Raw genomic sequence first — 25,430 nt, 5'->3', positions numbered from 1 at the left:
CATGCTGAATTTGAGGAAAGGAAGAAAGGCTGTCACAGCCAGGTGCTTATGCCCTCCTTTCTTATTAATGATTAATGTATGGCTTTTCTCTGAAGAAAAGTGCTTGGGAATTAGAGCTTTCGAAGTGAATTACCTTCAAGCTCTATCCGTCTTTAATTCCTGAAGGCATGATCATAGTGTGTGGTGACAGTCACATAATAGTTGTCCTACCTGCACTCTCATATACTTGAGGCAGCCTTCATCTCCAACTGACTGAAGTAAGAAGGCACTTAAGTGCAAATCTTTGACCTGGAAGCGCTGTCTAGTGAAGAGCAGGGCACTGGAGGCGAAGCTCAGGTGATGCTGTTACAGTGCTGCCAGCCAAGCTGCCTGCCGAGCTGCCCTGGGTGTCCAGGGAACTTTGCTCATTGAAGCATGGCAGGACAGAGAAGATACTGTGCTGGCTTTTATTTTCTCTTTTTCATCAGCAGCAAATTAGTAATTGAGCTTCACGAGTCTAGCATTAGTACAGAGCCCTCCTTGCAGCAGCTACATTTCTCCCCAACTCCAAAAAGGATTCTTTGACAAAGTCATTTGGTTGACTTTTCCTCTCAACTGGTGTGCTCCCCTGTCATAGTTCAAGTAGTCCTTTTGTATGCTTTTGTAAGGCAGTTGTTTAAGCAAGAAGGCCTGGATGGGACTTCTTTCAAAGCTTAGCGCTTCCCTGCCCACCCAGAGGAGATGAGGTGGGTGCTGCCATGTCCTGTCCACCCACCCACTGTGCTTGGAGGCTGGTGCACTCGTCTTGTTTTCATACTGGGTTCAGCCTTTGGGAGATTGCTGCTCCAGAAACTGGAGCTAACCACACTGTTAGTGTTTTGTTGTGCAACAGGTACTTTTGAACTGGACTTTCAGCAAGGAATAGTTTTAGAAAGAGATAAAAACTGAACAGAAATTTGCCTGTGAATCTTCACTTTGGAGGCAGCAAGCAGCACAGAAAAGGGAAAAGCTTATCTGCCCAACCCAGACTGGAAAAAAAAAACAAATTGAAAACCCACACCATGGAGAGGAGTGAGTGAAGGCAGTTTCTTAATTAGCTTACTGATACTGTGCAGGATCGCAGCATATGGCTGTCCTGGGGCTTATATGATGAGCAGAGCGTTTAATTCGTGCTGGTAAGGAGCTGTTAGGGTTCCTCCTGACAGTTCCTGATGTTTAGCTTGTAATATAAATAAATTATGCATAGATTTTAGCAGCAGAGACATAACCTAGTTACATGCAACCTTAATGCTTTACAATCAAATCTGAAGTATAAATTTAAAGTTGTGCACTTGCTTATTGCTGTCTGCTATTACTTAGGAATGAATCTAGGTCCTTTCTCCCTTGGCTGTCAGTGAAGGGAATCTACAAAAACGTCTGTCATTGTGGTGGGATGAAGAGCAAGACTGAAACAAAGCTCAGCAGTCACCGTAATGGACATAGTTTGCTTCAGAAGGCATCTGAGCCATGATCCTTTATTAGATAAATACTGCCTCATTTTTGGTTTTTTTTGAGATTTTTTTCATATTGCAGTAAGCATGTGTGATAAAGCAAGCAGAGCCCCTTAGCTTTTCCTCCAAGCAGAGACTGGAATAATTTGGAAGCTAAGTAGCTGCTGGGCATCGTGGAATTCTTGTGTAGTGCATTTCTGCATCGTTTTGCATTACAGGAGAGCAAGCTAAGGCCCTCCAAGTAGGTCAAGCAGGAGGTAACCAGACAGCTTTTTACTGAAAAGGCATTACATGATGTTTTGGATGTAGAAAGCCACAGATGAGAAAGAATAGACTTGGCATCTGTGCCTTGTTAAACTGTACTGCTGGCTGTTGAGCCCCTGCTTATTGCGGGGAGCTCTTACAGACAGCGCTGACACGAATGAGACGTGACAGTGTGCTCTGTCCATCTCTTGCCGTATGCCAGTGTGGCTGGAGCACAGGCTAAGCTTGGGAAGTCCTTTTTCAGGGGTGGCTTTTGGTATGTCCTCTTTTGAGCATTTGACCAACTAAACAAAACCAATCCCTTTGTTCAAATAGCTGGAAGGGTTTTACATGCAAGGCAACCGGGGCTGCCCAGCTGCTTCTCTCTTGGGTCTAGCTGGTAAGTGGATACTTAAGTGGAGCAGAAATCTCCAGTGGGATCTCCTGCCCAGATCTGATACACCTTTTCTCGGTTGAACAGCTGCTCCCTACCTAACGTTGCCATGAGAAGAGCTCCCCTGTCTTTCTGTTCATTTCATTTGGACTTTGGCTTCTTCCTAATTTCCTCACCATATTCTCTGCTTGATTTCCAAGTCAGCGATGTGCTGCCAAACTCCATTGTGTTGTGCAGGGCTCTGACCAGTGCTGCCTGGATCAGGCTATCTTTGTGTCACAGGCAGCTTCCTTCTTTCTCTCTTGTTTTCAGAACAATGAACTTAATACCAATTAAACTTTCTGGTATTTCATGTGAACTGAAGTATGGAATTCATTCCATTTCTGCATGAAATGATGGAATGATTTTAAAATGTATATAATACAGGAGTATTATATGTATAAGTGTATATAATAAAGGAGTATATTCCTCCTTTGGGACATTCAGTACCTAGAAGTATGCTCGGAAATCGAGTATATTTGCTACAACTATTATTTATCAGTCTCCTTTGGCTGACATCCAAATAAAAATTTCTTAATAGTGAAGCAAAGTGTGGGTGTGGAAGGGTGTTTTTATACCAAGGGTTCTGACTGTCAGAGTAGGTGGATAGAACAATATATTTAAATTAGACTTGCGAGAACCTTGTGGTTTTTTATCAGCTAAAGTATAAAAAACTCAGTGTCTGGACGGCGAAGCCGCAGTGATGGTGTTAGTCAGGGTCCAGCGAGGTGTACGCACTGCCTGTCAGCCCCGCCGCAGCATTGCCGTAACTCAGCCCGCTTGTGAAGTGCCGCTCGCTCCCACCAGGAAACTCGGGTTGTTTGTAGCTCTCTGGCTTGTAATGGTCACAGGTATCCTTATCTTTTTCAACAGTGCTGAGACAGACTATGCAGGAGCCAATGTTACTTTTTAGCCTGGCAATACAAAAATAGCTATTAGAAGGTTGTTTACAATAGTAAAGGTTGTTTACAATAGTAAAAAGTAGGATTCATTTGGGCAATCTGAGACCCTGCAGTGTGCACAAATTGGCTGTTGAAAAGAGCTCATCGCTGTCTCAGCTTCAGGTCTTGTCCATGCTTCTTCCAGAGAAAGGTGGAAACGTTACTAGGAGGATATCTTAAACATTTCCAGTTCAGCTTTCTATTTATATAAAAAACAAAGTCCCCAACCTGTTGTCTTCGTCCCCAGCTGGGTCTCTAAACAAAGTGCTTTTTACACCCGCTGAACTGAAGCGGGATGGTAAGTGTTCAGTAATACTCTAACCTCTGGCTTTCGGCTTCATCTGCAGCACTGTGGGATAACAACTGATGGCCCTTTCCAGCCAGGTGGCAGACACAGCAATAGTCTTGGAAATACTAGTTTTAATGTTCAGAGAAAAAATGTGTCTCTTTGTGCTTGCATTTTCAAGTTTTTCTTTATCATTAAAAAAAAACCACGACCCCAAAAGCTCTCCACATCTCCACTCTATCTTTCAGATTGTTAGGGAGAGCACAGTGGGGGCATCGCTACATGATTTGCATTTAAATAGTGCAAATTAAGTGCCATGCATTTAATTACTTTTAAATCTTTTCTCGTGAGGATAATTTTGGTGTGTGGCACAGATAGTAGTAACAGCTCACCTATCCTAGAGGTGATGAATACCAACTCTGTTCTGCAGATGTAAATGTTACATTCAAACTTGCATATTATTAAGACGACTATTTGGTGATAATGATAACCTTATCTAAAGCGTGAACAGATTTCTCAGCACATTCCCCGCCATTTTCTGAAGTCTTTAATACCAGCAGACTGGATTCCTAGCCTGATGTGTTTCTATGCTGGTAGGTATTTACTTTTCTTTAACATTTACTTAGTGCTCCTCTGTTTTGTTTTCCCAGGGAAAGCATATATTTGAACATCCTTACAAATCCTCTTTCACTAGTCCTGTCTACAGTCTGGACTCCAAGAATTTGAGGAAGAATCCAGGTCGCTTTTTCCAGCTAAAGGCTGGGGATTTAAAATCTCTGGAATGAGATTTGTGTTTTACTGTTTTACATAAAATCGATCATACAGTTGGTTTCCTTCCTATGTACTTTGAGTAACACGGACAGTAATTCCACGTCTTGCTCCTAGAATTGCTCTTTTGAGTGTGTTGTATATATTTACGGTAAGCATACTGTGAAGCTTTCTATTACCCTTAGCAGTGTGATGTAAGAAAGATACTATTGTTGTTTTTTAAATACATTTTTCATTTAATGGACTCTTGGAAAAGTATTGAAAAGCAGGGAAGGTCAGGGAAAGCAGCAGAGGCCTCTCTGGGGGTGAAGAGACAAGGCAAGGGAAGCAGACGGTACAGAACACCAGAGATGAATGACAAGTATAATTCGTCACTGTTTTGTGTAAAAGTAGGTCGGGTAGTTCCTCCTCCCCATTCCCACCGATTTGAACAGGCAGTCAACTTTATTTTCATTTATAACAGGATTTTGCCCTTCGTCAGTGCCTCAAAAGCCCTGCAGAGTTCCTGTTTCAAGTTGTTCAAACTTAAAAAGTATCTTTGACTTCATCTATAGAGGTTCTTGATATTAAACTGCCCCAGCAAGCAAGTCACTGAGGTAATGTATTTAATTCCAAAAATCTTCGGGCCGTTCCAGTTGTTGCATGGCACCTAGCTCCTGAGTAGCAGAGTTAACAACACCTCAGCAGGGTTTTGCCTTCCTTGTCTATTTGGTGTCTTGTATCAAACACTCCATCGGCTGAAGAAGTAATTTTCTTCTGATATAAAACGATGCTTGTCTAATGTGTGGAAAAGTTCAGTGAAAAAGAAAACACTCTACTTTATCCAAGTCTGGGTGCCATATGTTGCATATCTCTCTGTTGCGTGAGTTTCAGGAAGTTTCTGCCCTGGGCGAGGCTTTGCATTCCGCTCTGTGGAGTGCCGCCCTGTGTAAGGCGACTGCAAATCCTCTGTTAACCTCTGCTGGAATCTGTCGCCTGTTTGTTGATTTTCATCATCTTGAAGAAGATTGTTTAGAAAATTTGCTTTGAAAGTTTCTTTTTGAACGTCATTTAGTTACGTCTTTCATTCCATAACGTGTAATAGATCTGTAAGATGCATCAAGAGCAATTCCAGTGCAGATGTGAAATTGGAAGAGAGTTTTCCTGACTCCGGTCAGCGGAGTGCGGTATCAAGTTGGCTATTCCGTTGCCGTTTCTGTCCTTTTTAATGACCCATGCTAGCACTAGCTCTCTTGTCCATGTAATCACTTTGTCTCCACACTGCAGTTCCTCCTGAAGACCCGGGATGTGAATTTGACTGATAACTACCAGGTGATGTTTTTCAAGGAGGTAGATAGTTTAGAGTCTTAACACCCCCAGGCAGAAATGCAACCTGGCACCTTCCTGGGTTGCAGGAGCTTTTGAAGATTGCTCTGGATCGTGGAAACCAATCTTGGGAACACTTCTCCTGGGACTGCTGGATAAGAACTTACTCAAAGCATACTGTCTTCATTTTCACCGTGCCCGCCTTTGCTTAGCGCTTGGGGACGTTTGCCGTACTTGTGCATGTATCTGAAATGCAAATATTCCCTGGGAACTGGGAGATCTTTGCTGCGTTTTGCAGTGTTGGAGCAGCAGAAAGAGCAGACTGTGAAGCACGTGTTGATCTCCCTAGGCTTCGTCTTTGAGATCTGTGTTGCCTAGACTTCTGTAGAGAAGAATGTGAGCTGAGCTCTCCAGTAGGTCTGGGTTAGAGTTACAAACAAGGAAATGGGGTTTGTTGTTCCATGTTAGATAAATCCCATGGGCTGCAGGAATCTCGTTACCCAAGGAGGGAGGACTAGCAGAATCTCAAGAGCGTTGGGTATTTATAGAGGAGATGTTTCTGCATGAGTTACTCATAAGGATACATTTTCTGATGTGTTAGTTACAACATTAAAACTGCAAAGTTTGATGTCTGGATAACTTATTCGTAGCATTAATTAGCTATTAATTTGATCCTGCAGAGTTTTCATGCTTATTTATGTGTGATATATGTGGGAATTTTTTCTTGAGGCATTAATTTTCAGTAAATTTTTCTATAGTTGAAGATACAGCCAGTGATACCAGCAAGCCACACTCTTACTGATGCGCTTTTATAGTATCTTTTTCAATTATAACCTTATCAATGTCTACCTTAATTCTCATACGTATCAAGAAATAAGAAAGCAGAATACAAAATACTGTGATGCTGTTGATAACCAAAGCAGTAAAACGAACGTGCTACAAGTGTGTTAGCACAAATGGACCGTAGAAAAATCTCTTACAAATGGGCAAGAAAGGTGTGAAGGATTTTTTTTTTTTAAATTTGATTTTTTTTTTTTTTTGGACATCTGCAAGTGTTCTTTATGTATTTTAGCTCTCTATTTCTAAGACGTAATGAGGGAATAAGAAAGCTCCAGATAAGACCATTTTTAGTGCATTTCTGTCACCCTCAAGCTTAGTAAGTAATGTTCACTTTAATAGATGTGCTTGGAGGTGGAGCTGCTATCGTTTATTGTTATAACTCCTGAAAGGTATCACAGAGCATTTGAATTCTAATTTCAGTTTCATAAAGACTTTACATTAAAATTCACATTTGGGCTTTTGATACGAAAGGATTAGTACAACTGGAGATGGAAAAACAGCATGTAGAATTCTCTCTTCCATATATCCTGTGGAATCGTATTTTAATATCCACTTTACCTGCCTGGTATCAACCATTGCTAGAGGTGAGGCTGTGTGTTAGGATTTGGGGAAAGGATTCATTTATCTGTGCATTTCATTTGTGTTCTTAATTGAAAGTTAATGTGCTGTTACAGCAACCAGCTCACAATTAAGTGTCTTCAAATTTTGAGAGGTCTCTGAGAAAATGTGGTTTTTTTCCTCGTCATCCAATTAACATACCAGCCTGCCTAGGTGATGGGGGGACATGGGAAGGGACCATGATTGATTTGTTAATTACTTGGAGATTGGCAATTCCTCGAGTTAGTTAAAAAGAAAAATTGGCTGCACGATTCTGACAGCAGAAGGTAATGGTTGTGTCCTGAGCTTTTGAGAGCTAACCTTACATGGTTTTGTGGAATTCAAAGACCCTGAAAGCTGAAAGGTTGGCTGTGGTGTTGTCAAAATTAGTGCATTTCAGCTTTGAGAAAACTTTCCATGTAGGTTTTGCCAGCAAGCACAATTAAGAATCATTTTGTCACTTCTTTCCCCCCCAAAAAAGAAAAATAAAAATTAAAAAAAAAAAAGAAGGAAAAAAAAAGGCAGCATTTGGAAAATTGACTTGGATTTTATTTATTTATTGGGTAATGGTAGGTTGGTGCTTATGCAAGGCTGGGGCTTCAGTGTGCACGCTCGCTGACAAGTGAGGCTAAGTTCATAGCTCCCCTCTAAAAATTTCTGCAGTCACTGATATGTGCGACTTTAACAACTCCGAGTAGCCTTTCACTGCTCTGTCTCGCATCTTCTACCTGTGCCGTTCTCTTGTGCAACGTGTTGAGAAGTTTAAAGCCATATAAACATACTGACTGTTGTCTTTTACTTTCTAAATGTGACAGATCCAGGCTTTGTGCTGAATCTGCTGTACACAGTGTGAAAGGTGGGCTTTAAATGTCAAAACGTGGGATTTAAACTGGGTGGCAGTAACTTGCAGTCAGAAAGCTGGGGATACAGAACAGCTTTGGAGAACCTTTGAGCAGTCAAGGAGACAGCAGTTGTACATGGTGACTCCCGTCTGACTTCTCTGGAGCAGATGGGGGCCAAAGAAAGTGAAGAACAATTATAGGTACAGATTGATTAAATAAAATATAGCTTATTGTACACCTGTTTTTAATCTTTTTCATTTTTCAATTTCTGTGGCCATGAATACTGCTGAGCAGTCTTGTGATTTTGCATGTTTTTCCTTAAGGTGGTGAAAATATTTTTCAGATTAAAAGTTCTGGCTTTGAAATTAAATTTTTAGTTTGTGTATTGTTTGCTCTGAAAACTGCTGTACAGTTTAAGGTATATCACTGGACTCGCCAGCAGCTCAGGTAAATGTGGTTGTAGGCACCTCTGGGACTGTGCTCCCCTTTTCGTTCAGATTCAGAGAGTTGCAGGTGCGCATTGCCCATATTTTACTGAGATTTAACAGGTTTGTCAGACTACTTTGCCTCCAAATTGTTCATCCGAGGTAATGAGTTCTTAATAATCATAGTATAAATCGACACACCTTCAACTTTATGGTGAAGGTTAGAGGCCTAAATTTTCTTTTAAATCTCTCCTGTTAGGAATGTAAGTTCAGATGGAGCAGAAGCACGCAGAAGACTAAGAGAGTGTGATGGCTTGGTGGATGCCCTCCTTCATGCTCTACAGTCTGCAGTTGGCAAGAAGGATACAGACAATAAGGTGAACTTGAGTGTTAAAACTTAATGGATGTTTCCATTAATTTAGTCTGAAGTGTTGCACTGGGATTTGACTTCTGTTTGCTAGTATCAGAAGGGGATTATACTTGCCTCAGAAAATATAGTAATTATCTTCCTCTCATCTCTGTCATGATATCCATGGTACTACTGGTGGGGTATCAGCGTGATGCTGCTGTGTTACCTTGCGTGGCTGATGAGGTGAGCAAAGGCGAGTGGTTGTGATAGGTCGGGAGAGTAGTCCTTCGTTATTGTCAGTGACACTATTGCGATTGTTCTGCATTACTTAATTGGCATTTGTAAGTGCAGTCTCCAAATCAGAATTGAGTCGCATTTTGTGCTTTGCACAATACCAGCAAAGGAGTCAGTTCCCAATTTAAGGACTATTCAGCACCATCTCTAACGACTGTAGTGCTTAGACGTTAAGATATGTCTTCAGACCTGCAGCACTTTCATTGTGGCTTTTTTTTTTTAGATGCAGATTTTGATTAATCTGTTTTTATCATCATGTCATCCTGTGGTGCTTAAAAGCATATTTATATGCATAAGGAATATCATCAGTTTAACCTGCTTAAAAAAGAGCATATTATTTCTTTATAACACCAATAAGGCTTGGAAAGCATTGTTATTTTATTCTTTTTGAGTCCCACCATGGGATGGACTGTACAAGGGAATTATAAAGCCCTGTCACTTAATCAGATAATTTTGGAAGTGGATTCTGTAACCACCTGGTGCTTTCCACTGCAATCTACAGAGCATTGCTCCAGTCAGAACCTGGTGTGCTGTGGGTTAGCTATTACTACGGGACAACGTGTGTTCTCATTGAAATCCTCACAAGGCCTCAGTTTTGACCCAGAGAAAATTTAATGAAATGGGCCCCTTGGGGATTGTAAAGATTGGAAGAATGAGAGGCTTGTATTAAAATAAGATCCTTATATGATCATTTTCCACTGTGTGTTTGATCTTTCAGTGAATTGTATTCTTTATGTAAGATCAGGTGGTATTTTTGATTAGAGGGTTTTCATTTTGAATGGGTACTATTTATGAAGCGCCTCACTTTCGGAAGAATAAAATTGGTTTTAGAACAAGAACGAACCTTAATTTAAGGGGTCTTGACTAAATCTTCCTTGAAAACTACATTCTTTTCCTGAGCAGGTGGGCTTTTTTTAAATTCCCCCAAATCCTCCATTGTATAATATAATCGTTTGCAAATAAGAGGGTGCACTACTTATTATAACATAAATTTCTCTGTAACAGTCTGTGGAGAACTGTGTGTGCATCATGCGGAACCTTTCCTATCACGTCCACAAAGAGGTCCCTGGAGCTGATAAGTACCAAGAACTAGATGCCAGTCAGACTGCAAGCATGGGAGGCTCTCAGAAGAAGAAGAAAGACGATGCTGGTTGTTTTGGTGGAAAAAAAGCTAAAGGTATGTGTTGCAGAGAGCTCAGAACTGGAAATGGATTTGGGGGTAAATTTTGCTGTGTAGGCCTGCTCTTGCAAGCACGTTCACCATGCTAGTTTAGAATGATGCAGTTTGTGGAGGTACGCGTTTGTAGTGTCGTGGCATGTGTTCCTTCCCTTGTTGCATTGCTGATAGATATTAATAGACCTTTTTTTCCACGATTGCTCTAGTTTTGTTTGGCTTTAAATAGGAGTGGTGCATGCTGACAGATGACACTGCTGTTGGACAAAGGTGGATGTGCTCTGCCTCTCCTCTGCGTTGCTGTGTTCTCGCATCTGTCAAATCTATGCTTAGTCCACTTGCTTGGCTGCATAGCATGTGTCACGGCCTCTGGGAGCCAGGCCAGCATGCCCTCATCCCCGCGCATGGTAGTCCTGTCTGTACGTCTTCCGTGCCTCCAGTCTCTCGCATTTGAAAACAAACGAAAAGCCTACCCTCCCACTCACAACCAAAACATACAACCTCCCAGTTCTGTCACTCTTTCAGTAATTTAAATTGCGAACGTGATTTTGTAGCTTTTAATTGTCAGTCACTTTTAGACCTGTTCTCTCCTCTGGGGCATGAGTGTTGCAAATGAGTTTCATTACAAGAGAGGATTAATAGTCTCAGTAACCCCCTTCCATCTTTCCTTTAGAAAGAGACACTCAAATTATATCCTTTTTCTTTGTTGTTTTAGAGAAATTACAATTCTAGACTGAATTCAGAGATAATTAACTCCATTTTCTGTCTAGGCTCCATTCTCCTCATTCATGTGTACTCACATCCTGGCTTACTATTTATAGCCAGGTCTAAGGAGAGTTTTAGTCCTGAAGAGCCAATATGGAATTGTTTGAACTTGACAGATTGTGTGCTGCCCGTTACTCTTCCTTTGATCTGACCTGTACATGTTATTAAAATGTTATGTGTTTCCATATGTGTTAGGGAGGTCATCACAGTGTGAACTTGCTTTTGCAGACTAGTCTGTCATCAACTAGATTTAAACTGTGTTAAGGGGGGGAAAAAAAAAAAAAATGATGGGAATCTTTTAATGACTGGGGGGAAAAACTGAAGAAAGAATTTTACCTGGCTGGCCAGCCTGTTCTCACAGTGAATGGCTAAAACTTCAGTGCGATATCCTTTGGAAACCCTGAACACGTGCTGACTCGAGCCTGTTCCCTGCCACTTACAGTCCCTGTTGTTTTGCTGCCTGAGAGCAGCACAGTCAGTGAAAACAATTTTAGACATAAAAGCTATGTGTGCTGTGGGAGGAGGGGAGCGTGCTGATTGAGAACTGTCATCCTCCTCTCGGTGACAGTGAAAAGAGAGCGCTCTCAGGTGGCTGTCCTTTGTCAAGTGTCTGCCTGTTTCCTCTGGGGCTGACCTGTACGTACCCGACTGTGTCTGCACGCCCCGATAGTTTCTGTTTATCAGCCAAAGCATCTGATCATGTCTGTTTGGACAAATTGGTCTCAAAATCATCTGACACTGAGGATAAACCCGTGGATTTCAGTGAGCAATGCAGGCGCTCAGTGACAGCTTGGGTTTCGCTCTGTGTGTTCAGCAGGAAATGACAATTTCCAAAGTATATTTTAACATATTTTTCCCCCTTTTTGCAGTGCTCTTTTTAAAGTGTGCTGTTCTCTAGAGGGAAATCAACTGGTAATAATGCTGAGCTCGCAGCTGGTAGTATGTAGATCAGAAGGATAGAGGGGGACAGGCAAATGTTGTGTTTAAAAAATAAAAATTAAAATCCATCAATAAATGTGCTTTTAAAATCGTAAAGAGACGCTTCCTTTTCTCGCTATTAAATTTATGCCAATACCTTGTCTGAACCTGCTGTAATTTTCTCAGTTTAGGACTTAAAAATAGATCAATTCTCTCCCCCTCTTGTTCACTTAATCTTGCAGTGTTTCCATGTTTATTTTATTTTATTTCATGGTCATTGATCATAGCGTTTCAAACACCTCTGCAAAGGGCTAGTCATCCTTCTGTCCCCTCAGTTCTGTGAGCACCTTTTTATTTAATGAAAAGAGGAAGGAAAAAAAAACTGTGCAGAGAAAGATTGGGTTTTTTCAGCAGGAACAAAAGGGAGAAAGTGGAATATCTTGTTTTGGTTTGTTTTTTTAATTGATGAAAGTTCTGTAGTATTCTTGTAATACTCAGGTTTTGAACCTATTCTGTGAAATTCTGCCTTTTTGTGACTGTTCCTTTGTATTTTCTTCCTTCCTGTAAATTTTTGTTTTTCTTTTGCTGCTTTTCTGGTAATTAGAGGAGTGGTTCAATCAAGGTGAGTCTTTGCAATACTTTCTTTTCATCATCACCATAATATGCTTTGTTCAGCTTTTACATGCAAGGCTAAGAGCTGAGATCAAGGTCTTGTTCATTCACCTTCTCCTCTGCTCCCCCAGCGCATCCTCCTGTTCATTTCAGTAGGCATGGAAATCCTCTAATTGAGTGAGCGTTTGCAGTTTGGTCTTCCCACACCGAGAATAGAAAATACAAGGTTTTATTCATTCCTGGTGTAAGTGCAGTAAGGGAATTGATTTGCAACTGGCCTGATAACCCCACGAGGGAGGGAACACCTAAGTGTGCCAGTTGCCCCACCGACCCTGTCACACCAAAGCACGGCTTTGCTAGCTGGTCTGGGTGGCAGTAGCCAGGAAGACTTAGCAGCTTGGATGTGTATTCTCAGGGTTCCTTGGTATTTTGTCTGCTTGGGCACGCGTGCCTGGGCTGCTGCATCTTTATTACTGGCACTCGGACTAGCTAGATGAAGTTACCCCCAGTAAGTGCCTCGGGGGATATGCCCTTTAGTTTCTCATCCCAGCACAGTAAGTAAAATTGCAATTGGAATACACGAGGCTGAGGCTGAAGTTTGCCTGGGAAGTTGTTAGGCTGTGAGTGCCCTGGAGACTTCCACTCTGTTACTGAGTCTGATTCGGGGGTAAAGGCAGGGCCATCTTCAGTTTGTGACGCTTGCTTCAGATCAATGCGTTCTGGAGGGTTGAGCCAAAAGAGAAATGTTGGGGGGGAGGCGGGGGGAACCCCTAATTGCTCAACCCAACAAATGGTGCTCAGTAGCATTCTGCGAGACGCTGCTTTCAGACCCCGACTGGTGGGCCTGTGGAGGATGGGCACGCTGGCCAGACAGAGCTCAGCCCTTGCTTTCTGTCGCTCCGCTGCAGTCCGGTTCAGTGGGTGTATTAACAAGCACAGTATTGACTGTTGGGGGGTGTGTGGGGGGGTTGTTATGAAGAATCTCTTTCCCTTCAACCTTTTTTTTAACCAGAAAGAAAGCGTTTGGGAATTAATTCTTCAGCAAAAATGGTCTAGCTGAATAGCTGTTTTGATTATCCGGTAAAGCAAAACGACATTTGAGGAAGATCAACAACAACATTAGTGGTTAATAACACTGGGTCACACTTCAAAGTCTGTACTGAGTTTCTGACAGATTGAAAATGCCGAAGGTCGTGTTTTGGTTGTTTCTTACATAATGAAAAGTACTGGGGGGGGAGAGGGAAAGAATTTTAATCCCACTGTTTCAGAGACTGTAAATTGCATCTTGCACAAGCAAGTCTCACGTCAGGCAGTTTTCCCAAACCGGAGTGCTGTGCCAATTCCTACAGCCAGGTCTCATAAAACAGACCTGTCAGCAGGCATGTTCAAAGCTGTCTGTCTTTTGGCAAAGTTTGGAGCTATGCTTCTGACACAACAGCATCGTCTTTTCTCTGGCATACCTCGGACTGGAAAACTTGGAGAGCCGGGAGATGCATAGGAGGGCAGAAATGGAAATGTATAAAAACAGGATCTTAAACTTCTTTTCTAGTGCTAGTGTGGTCATTTCAGCGTCCCTGTGCACGAGCATTACTGACAGGCTTGAGTGACAGAGGGGGTGTTCGGAGCTACAGAAGCGGGCAGTGAAGCTGCTTTCCTCATGGTATCGGTCAGGCCAGGGGATGGCTGGGAGCTCTGTGGTTGGTAGGCTCTTGAACTTGCTAAATTTGGTCACCTTTTTAGAAACTCCAAACCAATATTTGTGGGTCCTGTGAAAATCAAATGGGAAAAATACCAGCTGGGCCGCAGATTGAAACCTTTGCCTTTTAGATGGATTTCTTTTGGAGTCGTCTTACAGCTTGGTCACCTCCTCTCTGTAGGAAAGCCTTGAAAAATGTAGGTGCTTTGGGTATTTCTGAACCCGGCCCTTGCTCAATTATATTAAGCTAGTAATTTGTAGAGTTGAAATCCCCTTGGTCAGAGCTCTATGTTCTGAATTGCTTCCATTGGTAAACAGCTGGCAGCTTCTGGTTTGAACAGACGTGGGTTTGCCTGCGAGGTGGGTTAGTTTCTCAGAGGGCTGAGACACAAACTAGCAAAAGGCTTCATAGAAGACAGCCAGCATTTGCAGCCTGGCTCAGAAATTGCGAGACAGCAACTGAAGATCACAGAGCAGAGGTGGAGTGTGCTGTCTTAATGAAAGATGGTTTAGTAAATAGGCAGCTGCTTCTGCGTTCCTAGCTCAAAAGATGTAGCAGCCAACACTGCTCTCCTGGACAATCTCTTCCTTAAAAAGTTGTGCACAAATACATACTGCTTACTGAACAGTGCACTAAAAGAAGGGAACTCTTGCTATGCCATCTCAGTTCTGCAGGGCTAATCGAAGTACCAAACCCCAACCTTTAAATTACAGAGAGAACTTCTGAAATGAGTAGTTGTGTTGAATAAGGTCTGGCTCTCCGAGTAAATGTTCTGAGGTTTAAACTAGCTGATCCCAGAGACATGAAATTTGGGGTCATGTGAAAAAACAGTTTGTCCTACTTGTAGATAAGATGGAGTCACATTTATTGGGCTGCCTTAAGTCTGTAATCTTTCCTAAACACTGACTTCCTTCCTTCAATGCTTTTTTTTTCCCTCCCTCTGCCCTGCTTTTTCCTGTCAATGTTCTCAGGTTCAACAAGGGTTTACAGCCAGTAACTGGGTTCAGCTGCTGTTATGAAATGTAATGTCCTTTGGTGATGCACAGCATTTTTCCTTTCTGGTATTTGGTTCCCTAAGCAATGAGTTTTTGGTGGTTTTATAGAGCGAAAACGTGATGGAGGGCTGCGAAGTGCTGCTAATTCCTGTCCCTTCCTTTAGAAAGGATACCTTACAAAGGAGTGGCATGGTACCTGGCTGCATTACCTTATGGTAGCTTAGATGGGCTTTTTCATACTCTATAATTAAGCAAAGTACTTCAGATGAACAGAATTTCTAGATGCATGTTTTGTTTTGCACAGTAGTTAAAGTTGGCTGGTATTCTGTGTTGGCATTTCAAAACAAAAATGTGTGATATTTCCAAAGAAAGGGAGGGGATGGAATACTATCTTGAGGTTTTTTTTTTTTTTCCCCTCTTGATGTTATTTCTAAATATTCATATTGGTATTTAAAAGCTCTATTTCTTCTCTATATAGTACTGCATATGTTTATCGTTTTGTCAAGAGGAAATGTAGAGTGGCCCATTGAATTGTCTGTGCAAAAGCTGTACCGGCTCCCTGCTGTAACAGGGCAGGGATTGGCCTTTCCCATGTCGTGACCTATTCCCAGTCAAGAGTCAGACTAATCTCCACATTACATTTTCAAGGACCATTTTCCTGTTTGCTTTTAAGCATCCTGACTGGTGGAGCTTTCAGCCCTTCCTGTAAACCTCCGTTAGCAGCTTGGTAGAGTCCCTGTTCAGAAGCCTCTTCTGGCAGCTTAAATTGTGTTGTTCCGAATTCATCCCATCGCACCTGCCTCCCCTGTTCTTGAGGGAGAGGGACTAAATAACTTGATTTTCCCCATCAAAATAATTTGGGAAAGCTAAATTGTACACTGCTGTCCTCGGAAGCCGTGCAGATTCCTGCACTTCAAAATCTCTCTCTGCTGTCAGTACTTCTCTGACGGCAAGGTGCCTGCTTATCCCACAGCATCCATGCAGGCTTACCCAGGGCAGTGGGTCTCCTTGGGGGGAGAGGAGGGGATGGAGATTAACCCTTCCCTCCCCAGCTGTTTACATAACCTTGAATTCCCAACCTAACTAAAACTACAGTTAAGGTTTTGTTCTGCTTTCTATGAAGGATTGTATAAATTAAAGCTGATGTAATGGTTTGAAACTGTCCCTTAGCAAAAGTATGGTATTGTTTCCATTAGTTTCTGATAAATAGTCAAAATGGCACTTTATTGATTGAAGGGCAATTCAAGGTTAAGTTGTTGGCTGCTGTCTGTACAATGTATTAAATCTAGGCCTTCCTGCCTGATAGTCACAATGAGAATAGAGGCTGCAAAGCAAGCCTGGTTTATATTGCTCTGCTGCTCAGTTTCTGCTTCAGCTAAGCTTCAGATCAAAATCCCTCTGTGAAAATAACAAGAAACTGGGCTTCTGAGGGAGGGGCGTCGCTTTGCCAAGAAGGGAGATGACACAATTTTCCAAATTTTTAAGCACTCTTAGGACCCACTGAAATGCTAGTGCTAAGCATGTTTGCAGATCAACCTGAAAGTAGCTTGGATTTTTGTCCCTAAGTTGCTCGTGCTAAAGCCACAGCTACGCAGCTGGATTGCAAGATATGTACAAACACGGGTAATAGTCTGTGATTTATATTCTGAGTCTATATCTTCTCTCATCTTGTAGATGCACATGACAGTAACTTACCTGTCAATATGCTGACAGTCTTTTCCATCTGTTGTCTTATTTTTTTGCACAGGAAAGAAGAATGGAGATTTGGACAGGAATTTTGATACACTTGATTTGCCTAAGCGGACTGAAGCAGCAAAAGGTAATGCTAATGTTTGTGCTTTTGGAAATAACAAGTAGCCTGGGAGCTGGAGGCTCTTAAAGGAACTTGAGGCATGAGCATATAATAGAAAATAAAAGAAATAATAGATGTGTCAGTGCTGCTTGTTATCTAATATTCAATACTGGATATAACCAGCTTTTATATAAAGCTGCTAAATGGGTGGAATCTTGCAGAAACCCATCTGATCTGGTGTTAGGTGATTGTAACTCCATAGAGGGGTGAGTTCTCTTCCTTTACAACTCTATTTGCAAATTGCCTGCACGAGACGTGAATGTAAGGAGTTACGAAATGCGTTAGTTGAGTGTACTTATCGCTAACCTTTTCCCTTCCCTGGAATCTCTGTATTTCTTCAGTGTTCCGACGAATCGGAGAGTGAGGGCAGGGGATGAGTTCAATTTTTTGTCTTTACTGACAGTCATTCTTCCCCTGAATACAGTATTCCTCCCTGTCTGTAGTGAGTAGTAGTTGTAGTTTTCCAAAATCGGGAGGTTCACAGAAAAATTCTTCTGCATTGCGCTTTTGTGTTTCGGCTCTGGCAGAGGTGAAATCTTTCACAAACAATCTGCGTTCCCTTCCTGCATGCATGGTGCTCTCTTTAATTGGAGATTAGGAGATGATTTGGGATCTCGTCAGGCTTCTACAGCATTGGACGGTGTTTTGAGACTTGCACAGGTTTTCATTTGAAGTGTGTGCAATGTCATTGCAAAGATTCAGCCATTGTCATGGCAACTGCTGCGGTGCCACCCTGTCAACCCAGCCTTGCAGGAAAAGCTCTCCCATAGCACCCTCACCTTAATGATCTGTGAATACCCAGAACTATCGAGTATTCTTCAGAAGGAAAATCTTAAACTCTTCCTGCATCACTTGTACAATTTCAGAGAGTATAAAGAGACAGTGTGACTCAAAGGAGAGACCCTTGGACTTGAGATACCTGAATTATGCTACTTTAGTGACCTTGATCAAATCAACTAATTTGTGCTTCCTTACTGTAAACTGAGGGCAGCAACAGAGGCCGTATCTACCATCCGTAGAGGTGTACTGATAGTCAGTAACGGTATAGTAATTACACATGTAAAGTGCCGCACTCTCACTTGAATTTGTGCGCAGTGAAGCTCTGATTGGCGATATGCAAACTAATCCTAATATATAGATGGATGTAATCTATTTACAGACACCCTTTACAACAGGTACAGTTTCTAGGCTAACGTCTAAACACTAATTTTCATTTGGTGCATTATTGCACAAGATACTAATGCACCTCTTAGAAGGTGCAATGCCATCCTGTTCAGAGAGCTGCTGGAAACCTCTCCTAACCAACCTCCACGTTAATGCCATCAGTTCAGGGCTGGGCGTTGGTTACATTGCAGAGCAAGGAGACTTCTTAAGGATGCAGACAAAGAAAGGAACTCAAAATATAGCAAGGGCTTCAGCACTTGCATTCCTTTCCAAATGTGATTGGAATGTAGGTGCCACTAAAGGGAAAAGATGGAGATCAGGGATTTCTGCAAAGAAATGGATCTTGCATAACTTTCTTTAAAATAAGATAAAAATCTTTCATGTGGCTCTGCTAATGGTAGAAGTGTTGTGGCACATCTGATGGGAGACGTATCTGTCTCATTACCATATTCAATTGCTAGGAGTCACACACTCTTGAAGAGGTTTTGTTTGATAATTTTGAGATACCCTCATTTAATCTAAGCAGAATAGATTTTAGTCTGATGTGGTGGGTTGACCCTGGCTGGATGCCAGATGCCCACCAAAGCTGCTCTATCACTCCCCCTCCTCAACTGGACAAGGGAGAGAAAATATAACGAAAGGCTCGTGGGTCGATGTAAGGACAGGGAGATCACTCACCAATTACCATCACGGGCAAAACAGACTCCACTTGGGGAAAATTAATTTAACTTATTACCAATCAAATCAGAGTAGGATAGTAAGAAATAAAACCAAATCTTAAAACACCTTCCCCCCACCCTGCCCTTCTTCCCAGGCTCAACTTCACTCCCGATTTTCTCTACCTCCTCCCCACCAGTGGCGCAGGGGGATGGAGAATGGGGGTTGTGGTCAGTTCATCACTCGTTGTCTTTGCCGCTGCTTCCTCCTCAGGGGGAGGACTCCTCACACTCTTCCCCTGCTCCAGCGTGGGATCCCTGCCATAGGAGACAGCCCTCCACGAACTTCTCCAACGTGGGTCCTTCCCACGGGCTGCAGTTCTTCACGAACTGCTCCAGCATGGGTCCCTTCCACGGGGTGCAGTCCTTCAGGAGCAGGCATGGGTCCCCCGCAGGGTCACAAGTCCTGCCAGCAAACCTGCTCCAGCCTGGGCTCCTCTCTCCACGGGTCCACGGGTCCTGCCAGGAGCCCGCTCCAGTGCGGGCTTCCCACGGGGTCCCAGCCTCCTTCGGGCATCCACCTGCTCTGGTGTGGGGTCCTTCAGGGGCTGCAGGTGGATATCTGCTCCACCGTTAACCTCCATGGGCTGCAGGGGGACAGCCTGCCTCACCATGGTCTTCACTATGGGCTGCAGGGGAATCTCTGCTCCGGCGCCTGGAGCGCTGCCTCCTCCTCCTTCACCAACCTTGGTGTCTGCAGAGTTGTCTCTCCAACATTCTGCCACCTCACCCAGTAGTCTGGGCAAGATCTTGGGAGGGGACATAGCCAGGACGGCTGACCCAAACTGACCAAAGGAATATTCCATAGCATATGATGTCTGCTTAGCGATAAAAGCTAAGAGAAAGGAGGAGGGGATGGGCATTCGTTATTACGATGTTTGTCTTCTGGAGCAACTGTTACGCCTACTGAAGCCCTACTTCCCGGGAAGTGGCTGGACATCACCTGCTGATGGGAAGCAGAGAATAAATCTTTGGTTTTCCTTTGCTTCCATGTGCAGCCTTTGCTTTTGCTTTATTAAACTGCCTTTATCTTGACCCACTAGGGTTTTTTCCATCTTATTTTCTCCCCCCGTGTCCTGCTGAGGGGAGTGATAGAGTGGCTTGGTGGGCACCTGGTGTCCAGCCAAGGTCAACCCACCACATCTGACTACATATCTCATGCTAGATTAGGTCAGGAGATTAATCCCACAGCATTTTGAAAGAAGCCCTTTGGCATGGAAAAAGGCATGACGAACTATTCATTTGTGTGCTAAGAGTAAAAAATAAATTCAGTGATACATTTTTGTTCACTTTTTTACTGGAAGTTTCCTGCTAAGCATCTAGTTTACATGAGAGTTCCTGGATATTAAAGGTTCTAACAAGATTGCTAGGACTTTGAATTGTTCGGTAAGATAAGACAAATAAAATTGCAGTTTTAAAACCCTTAAAAGCTCCGGTCAGATCTATACCGTGGAGTATAATTGGCTCTGATGAGATCAGCTCTCAGCTGAAGCAGAATCTTGTTACCGAGATTGAAAAATCATGCAAGTTTTAATGATCAAAAGCACTCAGTTTGAGTGACACAATGAAGTGCTATTTCAAAAATCAACAATTATAGATTAATCTCTTTCATGTAATATTAAAGCCATATTAAAGTGAGTTTTCAGCTGGAATCTTTGTGGGCAAATGAAACTGCAGTAGTAAGATTTGTTCATGCAATGCAGCAAATTAACGTTGTGGGTAGTTAACAAATATTGGGATGCGGTGTTGTTAAGTTTCCTGTAATCTTATAGTCAACATCCATAGTGCTTATCTGGTGGATCCAAAGATGAGGTTTCATGAACTTGACATCATGATTTCCCTATAAAATGTTCTTAAGTATGATCACTGAGCTTAATTGATAGTATGCTTATGATCGCTCGAAAAAACGCGAACTCGAAGCAGTGAATTAGTTCAGACCTATTTTCTATCGTTCTGGAAACTTCATTTGGTCTCCAGATTACTTTAACTGCAGGAATCTCTGCCTATCCTGTAGCCAAACATCATAAAACCAGAAACTTTCGTAGTTTCGCAGCTTAGGAACACGTTCATATCCTGAACAGTCCAAAGGGTCTTGTGAGTTATTACCTAGTTTAAATGCTAGTAATTTTTTTTTTCCTGGAATTTGTTTGCTCTGGAGAGGAATGAATGAATGAATGAAGGCAATTCTTTTTTTCAAAATGATGAACTAGAGTCTCCTTTTCTTCTGATTGCTCTTGGTTTTTTAATGGAAATCAGATTTTGCTGCAGCACAGCATTTGAGCAGCCCTGAAACCATTTCTAAGCCTTTAATAATTTTATGTGCTAGGCATTCTGGCAGGGGAAAGCTTCCAGTTCAGGGTTTTATCTGTGGTAAACTGGATAACGTCAGATGGGAGAACTTGCAGTGCTTTCAGAAGCTGTCTCATCTGATATTAAAAAATAAATATATATGCTCTGGCAGTGTCCAGAGTAGTGCAGTCCCCAGGAGGAAAGGTTGTGGAAGAGAAGCTTCTTGTTTCCTCTTTGTTGAAAGGAGAAAATTTTTTTCTGACAGTGGGAGAGAGAGAGGATACTTTTCTTGGGTAGCGATAAGAGCTTGCGTAGAGCCATATGAGAAGGGGACAGCACTGACAAGAAATTAAGAATGCTGTCCTCGGGACCTTGCTAAATTTAGTACTTTCAAAAATTCCTGCTTCTGTGAGGGGAGGAAAAAAAAAAGTCTTGCTGAAATCCCTTCCCCGATATAAAGTAGGTCACTGATAGTGGTGTTGGCTGTCTCCTCTGCAGCGTGTTCTCTTCTGCACTATCACAGCGCAAATGCTGATTTCTCCTGTGTGCACATTAAACACGTAGCATAGTACAAATTCCTTTGCTTTGTTCACAGAGTCCTTATTTCTGAGCAGGAATAGCGACAGGAGGCTCACGCATTGGGGGGGAAGATCAGGATTAATCATATCTGTGCAGAGGAAGGCAGTGTCTCAGATGGCAGACTGTGTGATAAGGTTTTCTGAAAAGAATTAGCATTGATATGTGTCAGCGCTCCGAAGATGTTATAAAGGTTGTAACATTTAATCCTCCTGATGTGAAGGTGTTGGATTGTCCGCCCCTGTTCATCAGTCCTGGGACATGGGAGGAGTAAGTCCAGAAGAGCAAAACAGCTTTTTATATGGAATCAGCAGGTTATTCCTAATTAAATCCAGACCTCTACGCTGATTTGGTTTAAGCAAATCTCATGGCTTCTTGTTTATTTGCACATACATCCAATGGCATAAAAGTAGATGCTCTAAGGTGCTTTGGGTGTTGAAGTTCAGCTATGGTTTCAGTTTATCTCATTAGGGAGTTGAAAGTTTTCAGCCATAAGGAGACGTGCAGGTACCTTTCAGCCTGGTGGATGAGCTAACTCATTCCCTCCTTTAAATCCGTTATTAAAGTGGTTATTAATTTATCTTCTCCATTTTGATTATTTAAGCTTACTTCCATTTTAATGGGACCATAAGTTTAGGAGAGAGTCGAGCAGAAATATTGAACTAGTGCTAAAGCTGCTTATAGTTGAACAAGTCTATTTTGTTGCAGCAGGGACCTCATAGAAAAGCTGAATTTATTTGAAAGCTCAGCTTTGTGTGTACACTTAACCTGGTCAGCAGCCTGTGTAGGTAGGGAATGAGATTTTGGGTGAACGTGTCAATAGGTGAATTTCTTCTGTCTCCATTATCTGAAATCCTCACTCGCTTTCCATGTAGCCTGATGCTGATGATAGATTTTCTATTCCAGAAGGTGAGTGTTTAAATTCACTTATAAATCTTTGTGTTACTGCTCCAGGAAATTAGACTTCCTGGCACTGTCAGGGTAATGACTTTAACTTAGATTACAAAAATGCCAGCAATTTGTCTTCAGCTAAAGGCAACATGTAGTGGGGGGAGAGAGAAACTTCACTGAAGCTTTACTCTGACTAGGTTTGTAATTACGATTAGCTGCTGTTCTCATTTCACTGCCGTTTTAATTTGCTTTCTTTAAATCTTTACAAGTTGACTCAAGCACTCACCTGCCCCTTCCAGCGCCCTTCAATCATTAATTTTGATTGTCGTATTGTGAATAAGTGAGTGGAACTGATTGATTAATGGTACCATCCACACCCCTCCTGTGCCTGCTAGTGGAGATTGAAGGACTGGGAAGATCTCCTCTGTGAGAGCAAGTAACATGTTCTTGTATTAACATCTTCGAAGTATTTCATGTGCAATTCCTATCAGAATTATTAAGTGTCTCATATTTCTCTTACTTTACTAAGTAGAATGTTCATTTTGGTCCCGTGTGTTTTTCATAACTTACAAAGCAGTGAAAGATTTCTCATCTGTCTTCCAAAGCTTTGAGTCAGAGAAAATTTATTACCATGAATAGGGAAATTCCCATATGGAGCCTGCCCTTGCCAAACTTCCTCCAGCCCGGTACCTGTAAATTCTCATTCTTTTTCTTAACATCTGCGAGTAGTTCGGAAGAGGCACCTGTGGATTTTAGCTTTCTTGCGTACACACACTTTCCGTAGCTGACTGCTACTTGTTCTGGAATACTCTGCTTTCATTGTCATAATCTTCTTCAATTCTTGTGTTGAGCCATGCGTTTGTTCAAAGCTGGGTTGAAACATGGCACTGGGTTGCTTCCTGGCCTGCTGAGCTGTGCTCTGCAGGTGGAAACTCTTATTTGTGATCTTTATGGATCTGTTAAATTTCATTATGTAGAACATAAATTGTAAGTTTAGGGCTGAAACTTGAAGGGTTTGAAAAATCATACGGGGAGACGCAGCTGGAATGTGAATTGGAGGTCTGGGAGTACTATTATGTCTTTGGTCTTGTTTCTGCCCTAACGTATCTTCTTCCAATGAAAAGAACGAGTCTGAAATAGGTTCTTGTTGTTCTTAACATGACAAATCAAGCAATTTGAACTAATACCAAGTATATTATAGAACAATGATTATTTTCATTTCAAGTAGACTAGCCTAAGCCTTTAAGAGTTGTAGCCTGTATTGACACACTTTGACACCTTCTGTGTTTTAATGACGTGTGCATTTCTTGCGTGAGTCAGATACGGAGAGGGTTTAACGGTTACTCACTTAGCATGGATTTTAAATGGAGTGCAAAATTCTATCAGCAATAGTTAACTTGATAAAACTTCCTTAAAACAGAAAATCGTTCCAGTAGGAGTGTTGTTCTTTTTACAGAGTTTTTTTTAACAGAGTTTACAGACAACACAAGTTCTCTGTAAACTCTAGATGAGGTGAGCAGCGATGGGTGGTGGTGACTCATCTGCAGAGATGAGAAGGTGTTTTTCCTTGATTTCTGTCTCAGTCCTAGTCCCCATACATACTCCAGGGTACCTAAAAGGAAACTTGCTATAGGATTGTGCATGATTAGAAATGTTCTGCAGATCTGGCTTGAGAAGTTTTATGTAGGCCAACAAGACAGGAGAAGGAGCAAGTAGAAGGGTCTGTCTCACTTTTCAGGGACAGCTTACTTTGAAACGTGTTGAATAAACGCTGCTTCATTGTCGTGATGTTCCCTGTCACTAGCTGTTCTCAGTTCTTGCTGCCTGTTGCCAGGATCCGTCAGTTCTTTATGGTAGGTTTGTGTCATACTCACGCAGAGCTGCTGGACTTCATTGCTAAAGCAATCCTAATAGTTAGTGATTCACAGTCTTGTCTTGTGATAAGATCACCTTGCTGCACAGATGTTGCATAAAATAAATCATTAGCGCAATTCTTAAGGATTGTTCCTTCCTTGTTGCTTTTGTGCAGGTAGTAAGCCTTGAACAGCTTGGTCTTTGAAGGATGTTGTCCATGGAACGACCTCTGTTTCCTTCTACATCACTCAGTGGCATATGGTTTAAAAAACCAAAACAACCTCTGCCTATTTTTAACAGGTATTGAACTAGCTGAGCAGTTAAAGCAGCAGATTTTCCCCAGGTAGCGTGTTTTACCCACAGGTACCCGTGGTGAGAAATTGTCATGGAATGCATTAAACACCAGCAACTAGACAAAATCTTTTGGGCTTTTATCCTGGTGCATGCAGCTGCAACAGGACTTTGGCAAACACATAAAGGGCACAGTTATGCTTTTGTATTGCATTATATCGCTAGAATGTGGATTTAATAAAACCAAAGTGCTCTGTTGTGTTGGAGTCAGCAAACCTTTGTAGAGGGAGGTAAGCTATATCACTGAACATCACTGAGTGTCCAAGGTTCTCTTATGGTCTGCTTGGTTTTTATGTTACTATTCATTTGATAGGACGAGAGCAAATGGCCTCAAGTTGCGCCAGGGGAGGGTTAGGTTGGATATTAGGGAAAATTTCTTCACGGAAAGGGTTATCAAGCATTGGAACAGGCTGCCCAGGGAAGTGGTTGAGTCACCATCCCTGGAGGTATTTAAAAGACGTGTAGATGAGGCCCTTAGGGACATGGTTTAGTGGTGGACTTGGCAGTGCTAGGTTTATGGTTGTACTCCATGATCTTAAGGGTCTTTTGCAACCTAAATGATTCTATGGTTCTATGATTTGTAAACCAAATGTGATTTTCAAGTGCTATATCCTTTTAACTCTCTCCTGATATACAAGTGACTTAAGTGATGTTTGTAGTTCAGTAGTTAGCTAGTTATGGCAGTGTTGTCAACCATTAGATTTTTTTTTTTTAAATCTGCTGACATATGCATGCGTTGTCTTAGGATCCACCTTGAGGTGGAAGGTGCATGTCTGCCTTACCT

The 25,430-nt window shown here is 42.2% G+C and overlaps 1 protein-coding gene across 5 annotated transcripts in view; it reads left to right on the top strand.

Moving 5' to 3' along the window:
• The window catches only part of ARVCF (ARVCF delta catenin family member), a 293,995-nt gene that overhangs the window by 232,169 nt on the left and 36,396 nt on the right, over window positions 1–25,430 (top strand). For 4 of the 5 annotated variants that reach the window (XM_075168019.1, XM_075168018.1, XM_075168016.1 and 1 more), the window contains 3 exons: window positions 8,409–8,526; window positions 9,798–9,969; window positions 16,701–16,772. In XM_075168019.1, the coding sequence (XP_075024120.1) occupies window positions 8,409–8,526; window positions 9,798–9,969; window positions 16,701–16,772 (362 nt within the window). Of the gene's footprint in view, window positions 1–8,408; window positions 8,527–9,797; window positions 9,970–12,253; window positions 12,272–16,700; window positions 16,773–25,430 lie in introns of all 5 variants that reach the window. The other variant, XM_075168015.1, reaches the window with a different exon arrangement.

This window comes from Calonectris borealis, chromosome 18 (assembly GCF_964195595.1).
Source record: "Calonectris borealis chromosome 18, bCalBor7.hap1.2, whole genome shotgun sequence".
NCBI lineage: Eukaryota > Metazoa > Chordata > Aves > Procellariiformes > Procellariidae > Calonectris > Calonectris borealis.
The sequence above is the reverse complement of the archived record's forward strand: the minus strand, read 5'-3'. Positions and strand labels throughout refer to the sequence as shown.